Below are 13562 nucleotides of genomic sequence, written 5' to 3' on the forward strand. Positions count from 1 at the left end.
ACAGGTCAAAGCTGAACATCAGAAACCCTCAGGCTTGTTGCAGCAACTAGAAATGCCGATATGGAAATGAGAATTGATAACAATGGACTTTGTTACCAAATTACCTAAGACACGAAAAGGTAATGATACAATATGGGTGATTGTAGATAGATTAACCAAATCTGCTCATTTCCTACCGATGAAGGAAACTTTCAGTATGGAACAGTTTGCCAAGTTGTATGTAAATGAAATAGTTTCATTACATGGAATTCCTTTATTAATTGTTTCTGATAGAGATAGCCGTTTTACTTCTCATTTTTGGACAAGTTTCTAAAAAGCAATGGGAACCAAGCTAAATCTAAGCACAGCTTATCATCCTCAAACGGATGGACAAAGCGAAAGGACAATTCAGACAAGGGAAGATATGCTTAGAGCTTGTGTAATGGATTTCGGAGGAAATTGGGACGATCATCTACCATTGATAGAATTTTCCTACAATAACAGCTATCATACCAGCATCAAGGCTGCACCATTTGAAGCACTTTATGGACGAAAGTGCCGAACTCCAGTCTGTTAGGCAGAAAATGGAGAAAAGCAACTATCTGGACCAGAAATAGTACATGAAACAACGGACAAGATTGTTCAAGTCAAAGAAAGATTGAAAGCAGCACACGATCGACAGATAAGTTATGCTGATAACAGGCGAAAGCCGTTAGAATTTCAGGTAGGCGACAAGATGTTATTAAAAGTCTCTCCTTGGAAAGGAGTGGTAAGATTCATCAAAAGGGGAAAGCTAAGCCCCAGGTATGTTGGACCTTTTAAGATTATTAAAAGAATATGACCGGTAGCGTATCAGCTACAACTGCCAGAGGAAATGGCATGAATACATTATGTATTTCATGTATGTAATCTCAAAAAATGCTTAGCCGATGAATCACTAGTGGTACCTCTTAAGGAAATAGAGGTAAATGAGAAACTTAAGTTTGTAGAGAAGCCTCTACAAATTGAAGACAGAAAAGTCAAGAATCTCAAACACAAGAGATTAGTTCTAGTCAAAGTAAAATGGGATTCCAAGAGAGGACCAGAATACACTTGTGAGCTTGAATCAGAGATGCGGAGGAAATACCCACACCCGTTCCAGTAGACCTCGAGGACGAGTTCTAAAACAAGGTGCGGAGGATATAACAACCCTCCTAAAATTATTGTAACGTCCCAATACGCCCTAAAATACACCCAGTATACGTAAAATGGCCTTAAATACCTTTATTTTTACAAAAATTTAATAAAAACAAATTTTAATGGTCCCTAGCGGGCCGCGACAGAGCCATCAAAGGCTTACGCGAGGCGCGAGCGCCTGGCTACGGGGCTGCACCCTGAGCTGCCACGTGGCAGCCTCGTGTCAAAGCTAGAACCGGCGAATTAGCAAGTCTACGCCCTACACCCCTAGCTCACGGGCCGCGTAAGAGCCACCCTTGGCTTTCGTGGGGCGTGAGAACCTCATCGAACATCCCTATAAATAGGGGTGATCGTCCTTCAGTCCAAACCGTTCAAAATATTTCTCGATCTCTCTCAATTCTCTGAATATTAGAATTAATATCGGGAATTATACCCCCTAATTAGCGAAGCTCTGCCTTGTTGTAAGTATTTTAACCCCGGTTACGTATTAGATACGCTGCCCGATTGATCTAGGACTCTGTAACGGCTGTTGAGGCTCTGCCCGACGTAGTCGTTGGAGTTCTGTCTCGGGGAGGGTATAATTAATGTAAAATTTGGGTTATTATACTAATGCGTGTGCATTGTTTAATTAATAGATTATAACCAGGAAATCATAGGAAAAATACCTAAAGTAGCAATGTGAGTATTCTCCTTTTTGTAAATTGTTTTTACAAAACCTTAATTATTTTAAATTATAACTAACAGTGATTGAGTCTTTGTAATTCTTCAATTACTGCCGGTATGTTAGGGTTTTGTATACAAAATGTGGAACACGTTACCATTGGATAACGAGATTGCCAATAAGTAATATGAGCCACCAGTCAGGATTGACAATACTGAATGAGTGATTGTGTAGATATAAACATTGTAATCGCTCTCAATACTGCAAAAATATAAAACTCTTTTTGATTAAATTGGGATCCACTCACCAGAATTTCCCACTGAAAAAATGTTTTTAAACGCGTTTCATGTAACAAAATGTGAAAGCCAAGTAGAAGCCAGTTGGATAGCACTGAAGTGTAACAACCCGCATCTTCAAAGTCAAAGTACAAGTCAAAGTCAAAGGAAGAAAAGATTGCTAAATGCGATCTGTCACTCCTTGCTTAATTATTGATTGTACTCTTTAACCTGTAATCGATTACTTTATTTTGTGTACTTTAGATGTATTATGTGGAGTATCTGTTAATAATAGTAGTTAATCGCTAGTCTATTTATTGCTAATCTCATCGCTATCGCATCGCAACTCGAATCGCATGTTTTGGATATTGTTTTACGTGTGTGTGCTATTTATGTGTTACTTGTGCATGCTTACTTTATGTTTGAGGTGTTAATCGCAAACGCAATCGCAACTCTATCGCAACGCAATCTAATCGCATCGCGAACGCTAACGCAAGTTCATTTATGTTGTTATATGTTAGTTATGTAATTTGTGTGGCTATTATTTAAACCTATCGTATCGCTTAATCGACACCCGCTTAAACGCATCGCAACACTAAACGCACGAAACGAAACGCCGAAAACCAACTCGAAACAACCCTTCGATCGAATGACCATTCGATCGAATGGTCATCCGTCCGGATGACCATCTGATCGGATGGCCATCTGATCGGACTGCCCTCCGATCGCACCTCTACACCGCCTCATCTCTCCTTTCACCTATAAATAGCACCTGTCACATCATGAACAGTGATGTGACAGCTCTCTCGTCCGACCAGCACGTTCCAGCCCTTATTTCTCCCGATTCCCCGCGATTCTTGTAAGTTTCCCACTCAAGTCTTGTACTTCTATCATCTACACACACTTCTTCATCATTTTCACCATCAAATCTTAACTTTTCAGCGTGAAATCGGCTGATTTGGGCTGTTCTAGGATGATGTCATCATGGGTTCTCATGAACTTCAAAGTGTGACCTCATTCCACCTAGAACAACTCAGATCTAAAGGATTCCAACAATGTTTAAACACTGATTTCTCCTAAATCTAAACATAATCAAAGTGTTTCAACCTCTTCTTCATCATTCTCAACTTTCACATAGATACCGATGGAATCCGAGCTCGTTCAGACCTTCTACTCATTCTATAGTGAAGTGTTGGACTGAGAATGGATTTCTATCGGAGAAGACGGCCGATTCATGGGTTGAACATGAAGTATCGTCAAGTACAGTTAGCTGATCGAACGGGGTGATTCCCATCCGATCGAATGACTTGGACTTGATGGGGTTTCCGTTGTTTAACACGTTGTCATACCGTCTCGGTTCAATTGCAAAACTTTTCAAACTTAACAATTTTTACAAAGTACTCAACAAACAGGTCACCAAACGGACTGTCGTCCGATCGGATTGCGAACGGATGACTTGTGGCTTTTCAACACTTAACAATTTCACAAGTTTCAAAGAATCTAGTTTCAAACGAATCGCCATCCGAAGGGACGGCCATCCGTCCGGATGACCATCCTGCCGGATGACCTGATTTGTAGAAACACTTCTAAGTTTTGATAATGCTACAATGAAAACTTCAAAGTCACATCATACACAAACACATCCATCCCAAACGAATGACAGTCCGACCGAATGGCCATCCGACCGGATGACCATCCGTCCGGATTGTCATCCGATCGGATGACCATCTGTCCCACATCACTCCGTCACGCTGTTTAACGCACCGTTCATCGCTTATGCTATCGTTAACTGTTCAGGTTAATCTAGCGCTCCCTTTAATCCAAGACGTGTTTATTTATTAAACACTATCTGTGAGTATACTCGAACCCTTTTTGTTTTACGCACTTTTGGGTGTTACATACATTACTTATATCAAAACACAATCGACACACAATGCAAACACTTTTATACGCTAACCGTTACTGCATGTTATACGTGTTACTCGATGAATGCTTGTATGTTATGTTTACACCGTGATTGTTGCCTGACACCTTAGCAGCTATAGTACTATAGTTTGGACTCAACACCTGTCGTGGACGGGGGTTGCTAGGGGTATTTCTTCACATGTTACAGTGGTGATATGTGTTGCACTTTCTACAACTCGCAGTCACGTCTGTGCATATTTCATTGTCGATAGCCTACTAGCTTCACTTTACTACATGTTACATGCTGGTTATGCGTAAACCGATTTCGCTATCTATTATACTGCTAAACTTGTATGCTCACCTTTACACTATGTGTATTGACCTCTATTTTAACGTATGTGACAGGTGTTTAGGATGCTTATGCTTTGCCTGCTTTCATGGAATCAAGTTAGGAGAGAGTCTAGAAACAAACAAACAATTTATATTTGAGTTGTCGAAACTATGTTTTGTCTTTGGGATATCTATGTCTGTAATAACTGCGTTATTTGATAAGTTATGGTATGGGACATAATGTTAATTATCCGGTAATTTAGTTGTTATGGATTTCTCTTGGATAATGTGTTTCGCTCAGTGCCTCACCCCGATGTTTCCGCCATCGGTTGGGGTGTGACATGAAGGCTTGAAAAAGTGGGTATAAAAGTTACCTAAATAAAGAAGATGTTTTTATTCAATAAATTAGGGTTTATCCCTATAAACGTGATGTAATAGAAACTTGGAAATTTTCCCATGTGTTTAATATTATAAAAACGTGGTATTTTACTCTCATAAAATATTTTCTAACTACGTTCCTGATGTAAATTCCGCTGCCAAATTGATAAACACCGATACCACTAAATCTGAGTTCGCGGCCGCCCGTTCCTAGGTAATTAGGGGCCGAGGGTTGCGACAGAGTCATCATCGGGGGGATCCGACTTGAGTCAAGCGTTTTCCGAGATGAACCAACACCTTCAAGACATACGCGACCTCGGGGCTCAACATATGCAAGATTACCGGGAAGTGATCGAGCTTATGAAGGATATGCAATTTGAGAGAGACTTTGAGTTTTATTCGAAGCCGCACGACCAACTAACCGGAAAGGCGTTGGAAATAGCTCTAAACGAAAGGCGGTTATCGGAGAAAAAAATTGGACTTTGAGTTTTAGAGTGTTTTTTAATTTTATTGTAATGTTTTTTTTTTTCATTTTAAGAAATGCTATTTTTTTTTAAATTTAAGATTAAGAAAATAAATAAAAAATTAAAAAAATTAATAACTGAGTAATGATTGGTAGGGGGTTATAACTTATAAGGCACCATCCTCTACACACATGTTATATAACCTACCCTTAACCTCCCACATTTCACTTTTTTGCCAATTGTCACATAACCCCCTAAATGGGGTTACGGGACCTTATGACTACACATGCTCTAAGACCATGCGTAGTGGTAAGGGTGAAGAATGCCCCCACCCTTGGGCGTTTTTCGTCATGTGGCAGTACAGTCAGCAAGGGGCATTATTGGACGTTTTTTTTTTAAAATGGGTGTTGTGGAGATATGTTTATTATGTTAAAAAGGGGTGTAAACATATAACATCATTTAAAAACTTCTAACATTTTGCATTTAAAAGTGACTTTTCACATAAACCAACCTATATGTGTGTATGTTTCTTTAAGTAAGAACCATTTTGTATTTACAAACTATATTATCAATAGATGAATAACAATAAATACATGGTAAACTAATAGAAAACTATATTTTTTTTTTGAACGGCAAATTTGGATCACTGACGGACCACTGAAGTATTATCGTACCACCAGCAGAACCACACGATCATATCCATCTCCACTAGTCAATAATGCCTATACACCAATTCAGGAGGAAACCCAATAAATCTGGGAAAACCCCCTTTGTGAGAATCGAACCCATGACCTAATGGTCATAAGCCTTATCCCACCCCCAACATACCACTAGGCTATAATGCGTGCCATGGGTAGAAAACTATATTTATTAAACAGTGAAAATCAACCAATTTAAAATCAACTTTGGTTAAATGCCGGTCCCATCCACGTCCAAAGGTCACGTTGTGTCGGGGCCATAGTTATGTTATTTAAATGCAGTAAATTATGTTTCACATATTTAAATAAGACCACATACCAATAATTTGTATAAACAATTCAAGATCTTCCATGATAAAAGAAGTGTGGTTGAGACTTTAGATTCATCAACAACAAACGTCAAGTATAATCCCTTCCTTCATCTTTAAAGGATCCAATCACCACCAACAATATCCCTGCCGGATCCACCATATTTCTCAAAGAATCCGGTCACCCGGTTCTCTCATAATCGCCACTTTCTGCCGGAAAAGAGCACACTGCCAAACTACATTTGTTCACCGGAAAAGTGCTTAACTGCTCCTGCTTCGGCTCATATGTAAGTTTTCGATGAATATGGTTTTTGATTATGATGTTTGAGGCGTTTTGCATAAGCTTGTTACACGTTATAACTATGGCTAAGTCTTATTTGAATCGGTGGGAATGAAAAAAAAAAAAAAAACGAGCGGTTAATTCCAAATAAAAATAATCTTTAAATATTTTTAAAACTAGTTTTATTTTAATTAAGTTTGATATATTATTTAACTGACGGAATTTAATATCAGAATTGAAATTTTAATTTCAGTTATCGTATAATTAATATATCGGTTTCTTTGACTTAAGTTAAGGTGCAGCTAAAGTAGCCTGTAATTTTCTAGCCTGCTTACTTAGTTATTTTGATCAAGTTGCGCAACGTCCATATGACAGTTGTCACAATTGGTATAAACAGAGACAAATGTATTTAATTTTACACTTCTATCCCTCTACTTTGATCAACTTGTCTAAATATACCCCTGTCTTTTGTAAAAAAAGGTATCATACCTATAAGAGTAACTTGTCATTTTAGTCCCTGAGGTTTGACCAAAATTACCACTTTAGTCCAAATAGTTTTTTTCTTATGATTCTAGTCCAAATAGTTTTGTTTTCTGCAATTTTAGTCCATGACTTTTGTATTTTTTGTCATTTTCATCGACCAACACCACCTCCCACCACCCACCCCATCACAACCTTCTATCATCGCCACCACTTGCCTGCACCGTCCCCACCCCACCACCATCACCACCCACTATTTTCACCACTACCGGCCACTTTTCCGCCACCCACATCATCAACCAACACGACCGCCATCATCGTAAAACCAAACAACCACTGTCATCATCTTCACTGTAAACTGGCACAACACCATTTCCATACCATCGCACCTGCATAAAAAAGAAAGAAAAATGCGGTTTGATCAAAATTCACCTAAGTTAACTAAATTTTTTGAATGGAGTTAGTGGGTTAGATGAACATGGCAAAAAAAATGACAAAAGTTAGGGACTAAATGGCAGAAAACAAAACTATTTGAACTAAAATGACAAAAAAAAAAAAAAAAAAAAAAACTATTTAAATTAAAGTGACAATTTTGATTAAATCTAGGGACTTAAATGACAATTTACTCTCCTTATAAACCCCAAAGTTAAGACAAACTGGGTTGGAAATTTGAGATAAATTGGGTTGTTTGGCTTCAGGACCCAGTTCTGTTTTTTTTTTTTTCTAGTTTTTTGCTAGTCGTTTTCAATAAAATTTCAGTCGTTCGAAAAAGAAAACTTATTTAGGCCGCAAATGTAACCTCTTTTACATTTTATGTTAGTTACATAATTCGTTATCCATCGATTTGACGTAACGCTTTTCATAGCTTCCGGACTGTCGCCGCGAGTATCTTGCAATGATGACCAACGGCGAGAAAAAGGCTTCGACTAACGGTGAGAAAAAGAAAAAGGCTTCGCCAAAGCACCCATTCTTAACTGATCAAACAACTTCCATCAAGAGAAAAAGATTCCGGAGAATCAAAAGCGCCCCATCGGCGGATTCCTTGACTTTCAAAGACAAGCATCCAAATGGACACAAACCACACCTCATATCTGTTTTCGACTACTTGTACCCGAATTACTGGAAAGTGGCAGTAATACTGTTCGCGTATTTAGCAGCAGGCACACTTTGCTTTCATCTAACCCGACACCAAATTACAGGAAATAAAACAAACCCTGTACTCGACGGGCTTTATTTTACCGTCGTCACAATGACATCTGTCGGGTATGGAGACCTTGTTCCCAACAGCACTCTTACAATACTACTCGCGTGTCTTTTTGTGGTCTCGGGCATGTTGATAGTCGGGTTGGTTTTAGGTAAAGCAGCAGAGCTTTTAGTGGAGAAACAAGAACGATTGCTTGTAAGAGCGTTACGTTTAAACGAAAACCACAGTGAAGCAGAAATCCTAAAAAAGATGAAAACAAAGAGAGTGAGATATAAGTGTATCATACTGTTGTTGTTGCTCTTGGTACTTATGGCTGCGGGAACGGGTTTGTTACTTTGGGTTGAAGATCTGGAGTTTATTCATGCGTTTTATTGTGTTATCGCGACACTCACGGGCCTTGGGTACATACATACATGTTTTTCAACAACGGGTGGACGCGTGTTTTCTGTGTTTTGGATATTAGCGGGTACGGTTTATGTAGCTCAGTTGCTGTTTACTTTTGCTTTGCTATATACCGAGAGAAAGCAACGGTCGTTAGTAAAGTCGGTTCTTAGAAGAAAAACAACGGTTTCTGACCTCGAGGCAGCGGATTTTGATGGTGACGGAATTGTCGTGTAAGTATATAACATATTAACATACACTCTTGAATATGATAATAACCATAATATAACAAGCATAGTTATTAAAAGCCATCGCCTCTAGCACCTAGGCCCATTTTTCAGGCGAGGTGAGGCGAGGCAGTTGCGTTTTAAGTCGAGGAAATTGCGCCTTAATTCTCCAGGTGATGGTTCAGGCGCACATTCCGGCGAGATTCCTAGATTCCGGATAGTTTCCGGCCAAATTCACTAAATTCCGACAAGATTCTAGCTAGATTTCTACTTTTATCTAAGTAAAACTACTTTTCTACACTAATACACTAATGTTTTTAGAACTTTTGGTTCTAAATAGATAGTTTTATATAATAGAATTTGTTTATTTTATTTGAAGAATAGTACTCTCTTTTCTAATACATAATATATTTTTAACTTTTTTTTATTATGCGCTTAATTTTTCTCAAGCCCTCGTTTTTTTTGTGCTTTGCGCCTAGGCCCCAGGCGAAGCCTATGCCCTTGAGCGCGCTTGGAGCCTTTAATAACTATGATAACAAGCTTATGGTATGATGTTTTATGTTTTGATATTGATACAGTGCTGCTGAGTTCATTGTGTACAAGTTAAAAGAGATGGGGAAGATTACAGAAGATGATGTCACTCCTATCATGGATGAGTTTGAAACCCTTGATTTTGATAAAACGGGAACGTTATCTGCGGCTGATCTTCTGCTTTCGCAGTCATCAGTGCCGATACCTGAACTTATACCTCCTCGGTTATCTGTATAAGATGATGTAAGTAACATAATCTTGGAAGGTGGAACATAAACAGTTTTACATGTATGTGAGGTTAAACAGATTAATCGTTTTGATGAAAATTTGGGCCAAACTGCTAACTAAGGCTATGAAAAAAAGGGCAAACTAAATCGGACCAGTTGGCTGGATTAGGCTAAATAGCTCAGGTTAGCTTATATATAGATGGTTTGGCATATATGCATATTCCCAAAAAAAACATAGAGAATAAGAAAGGTTAAAAAACTGGTTCGGTTTACACGGGTGGTTCCAAGTTTCAAACTGTTAAGGGGGTGTTTGGGTTCCTTCTATTTCAACTTATTGACTTATTTGAGGCAAAAAGGACTTTTCAAAGTGTTTGGAATTCCTTTGTGTGTGAGTGAATAAGTCAAATAAGTCAGGAAATCCTGACTTATTACTTCTCAAATAAGTTTGAAAAGTCATTTTCAAAAGGAAAGCCAAACATGCACTAAACCTAGTTTTTCAAACTGTGAACCGCATACATCTCAAACTGGCGGATTTGCTTTGGTTGTGTTTCGGTCGGTTTCAACTATTTACGAACACCCTTAGAAATAATTGTTGCTCTTTAAAGTCAACAGACTCCGATTTATAGACCAAGAACACAGATTATTGAATTAATAGTAAAAATTTTTACTTATTATGCACCATTTAATCATGGATTTCTCAATCTTTTTTTGGGTTCTAAAACTGGGACCCTTTTCATAAAATAATACTTTTTGCTTAGGACTCTGGGCTTTGGTCTTAAGTTCAATTCCTGATCTTTCCGGGTTTTACCGGTTTTTCATTGCCGTGCCCTCGGGCGGGTGAGGGTCGGATTTTTCCTGGAACCGGTGGCTTAGTGGGCTAGGGGCTCCGTGCGTGCAGGTTAGGCTGCCATGGGGCTACATGGGTGCCGCGTACGGAGTACCCGGCATTGCTTAAGTTGGACGTTCAAAAAAAAAAATACTTTTTGCTTAGGATACTAACATTTGCAAATATGATTGCACACATGTTTTATAAAGTAAAATGCACGGATAGTCCCTGTGGTTTTGTAAAATAACACATATAGTCCTCAATTTTTGAAAATTACACCGGTGCTCCCTGTGGTTTGATAGTTTGTTACTCGGGTAGTCCCTGGAGTGGATGTCCATTAGTTTTCGACATCAAATCTATGTAAAATGACCAACATACCCTTAGTATTAAATTAAAACACTAAAATAAAAATAAACCCACCCCCTCTCTCCTTCTCTTTCCCTCTTTGTCCGCACCACAAACCCACCGTTACCGTATCACCTCCACACCACCATCACCATCACCATCATCACCACCACCACTACCACCAAATCACCTCCACGCCGGAAAAATCAAACCACCATTGAAAAAAAAAACCGAATTCTTTCTTAAACTGGAGTAGATAGACACAGATGGTTCTTTTCACTTACATCAGAATCCTTTTGACTTTCGATTTCACTTAAATTTTATCTCCTCTCTCATGGTTCTTTTCACTTACATCCGTTTATCATAATCATGTACAGATATAATATATGTGTATATATGTATTTCACTAATCTAAAGACAAACACAGGTGTTATACAAACAAGTTATATACATTTTGCACTCACATAATTCCACATTTATGAAGCAGCCGTCCGTCCTTCCTCCCTCCACTCCACCGGCGCCAATCGCCGTCGACACCACCGACCGCTCCTACCAACTCCACCCCGTTGCCATCATCAACTTCTACCTCTCCACACATTTCATTCAAATCTCTTTCAAGCTTAAACCCTTACCGTCGAACTGAACTCCGGTGTACCTTGAAACGAGACCAACATCAAATTCGCCAGAATCATTCATTTTGGTTAACATCAGATTCGTCGGAATCGAAGGTTGTGATGGTGGTTGTTGTTCCAGGTGAAGCCCAAATCGGAGATTATGATGGTGGTTGTTGTTTGGTGGTTATTAATGGTTGTTTGATGGCAAGAAAAAGATAGGAGTAAAGAAACAGAGAGATAGAAGAGAGAATGGTGGGGTGGGGTTATTTTAATAGGAAATGGGCCCCATAACATAATATCTATTTTAATGTTTTAATTTAATATTAAGGACATGTTGGTCATTTTACATAGATTTAACGGAGAAAACTAACGGACATTCACTTCAGGGACTATCCAAGTAACAAACTGTCAAACCACAGGGAGCGCCGATGTAATTTCCAAAAGTTGGGGACTATAGATGTTATTTTACAAAACCACAGAGACTATCCGTGCATTTTACTCTGTTTTATATATGAATTACAAAAATGCACAAAATCACGCAATTCCAAGAGAAAGTTGGAGTTCGTTTTCAAATTAACTGCTTGAAACCACAATCCTAAACACTGGTAGATTTGTCGACGAACTTCATGAACAATCAAAATTACGAAATAACATCACATGATTAGTAATTTGAACATGAAAATCCGCATAAAATTTGTACGAGATCATAGACAGATAAAAGTAGAGATACGAACTTACCGAGAACAAAAATGATCATATGAATTTCAGCCGATTTTGACGACGCCGCTATGAAATCCCTAAACCTAATCGAACCAAAAAAGTTGAACAATTTCATGTTTTCAGGATTGAATAGTATAACGGTCGATCTGAGGTCGATTGAACCCTACAAAACTCCTGAACCAAACGTCAATTTGAATTAATTCATCAAAAGGTTTCCCCACCTGTAACATATGAAAAATCATACAAATTTGGAGAAAAAAAATCCAAAGTTCTTATTGAATAATCCAAACTAGTTTTTGTCCCGCCTTCATTGCGGGGCACCAAGCCCAATATTTTTCTCTCATAACATGTATATCTGTTTTCAGTTACTTATACATACTACTCATAAAAAGATCTCAAAAAAAAAATTAAATCGAGTCAACCAATTAAAACAAAGAGTTAAATGCCATTTTAGGCCTTGTGGTTTGGGCGATTTTGCCAGTTTAGTCCAAAGGTTTAATTTTTCACCTATGGGTCCAAAAAGGTTTCATTGTTACCATTTTAGTCCACTGGGTTAACTTTATCCATTATTTTTGTTAACGAGATGGGCGATTCGGTCATTTTATATGGCCGAATTTCCTTTCTACTTAACAAAATTACATATAAAATGACCGAATTGCCCTTCTGGTTAACAGAAAAAATGGATGAATTTAACTCAGTGGACTAAAATGACAACGGTGAACCATTTTTGAACCCACAGGAGAAAAATGGAACCTTTGAACTAAACTGGCAAAATGACCAAAACCACAGGGCCTAAAATGGCATTTAACTCTAAAACAAAACACTACGATACTTTTGCTAAAAAAATACTAAAACGATAACTGGGGCAAATTGTAATTTTTCAAAATAAATGAGCGTGTGCAAGGCAACCACCTGGCACGAATAAAAATTACACCGAGTCAACCAGTCAAAACAAAACACTGCCATAGTTTTATCAAAAAAAAAAAAAAAATACTAAAACGATCGCATAACCGTAATTTTACATTGGGTAAAATCATAATTTGACAGGGAAAAAAACAAAATTGATGGCAAAATTGTAAATTTGAATAGAGGGCAAAACTGTAATTTGACTGAGAGAAAAAAAAGCAAAACCAATGGCAAAACTGTAAATTTAAACAGGGCAAAATCGTAAGTTAGGCACTATTCCCCTCCATGTTATTTGTAATATATCTATAATATATTAAAAAGGAGAAGTGACGTACAAAATGGTAATTTTACCACGCGTATCAATTCTAAAGCAGCATGTACAATGTGCTTAAAGCATGTAAAATTGCAAGTTCTTCAAAGTTTTAAGACACTATAGGGTTAACATTGGAATTTCACATGGAATTCTAAAGAACCCTAAATAAAGGCATGCAAATGAATCGTTTGTCGTTCAAGAGTCATCAACGGGTACAGAGTCCAGGGATTTCACCCCCTGCCCCAACCGATTTCTCCCTTTCTGATTTCTTTCTCTCAGTTGTGTAATGTGTAATTGAAAGTTAAAACCCTTATATGCGAATATACAGATTGTT

General features: G+C 38.1%; 1 protein-coding gene across 1 annotated transcript; it reads left to right on the forward strand.

The window, feature by feature from the left end:
* The first annotated feature begins 6170 nt into the window (after positions 1–6170).
* LOC110898974 (two-pore potassium channel 1) lies at positions 6171–9621 on the forward strand. The gene is made up of 3 exons (XM_022145831.2): positions 6171–6461; positions 7800–8752; positions 9325–9621. The coding sequence occupies exons 2-3, from the start codon at positions 7830–7832 to the stop codon at positions 9512–9514; spliced, it is 1113 nt and encodes a 370-aa protein (XP_022001523.1). The 5' UTR covers positions 6171–6461; positions 7800–7829; the 3' UTR covers positions 9515–9621.
* Positions 9622–13562: the final 3941 nt, after the last annotated feature.

The sequence above is a fragment of the Helianthus annuus genome, chromosome 13 (assembly GCF_002127325.2).
Source record: "Helianthus annuus cultivar XRQ/B chromosome 13, HanXRQr2.0-SUNRISE, whole genome shotgun sequence".
In the NCBI taxonomy this organism is placed as follows: Eukaryota; Viridiplantae; Streptophyta; class Magnoliopsida; order Asterales; family Asteraceae; genus Helianthus; species Helianthus annuus.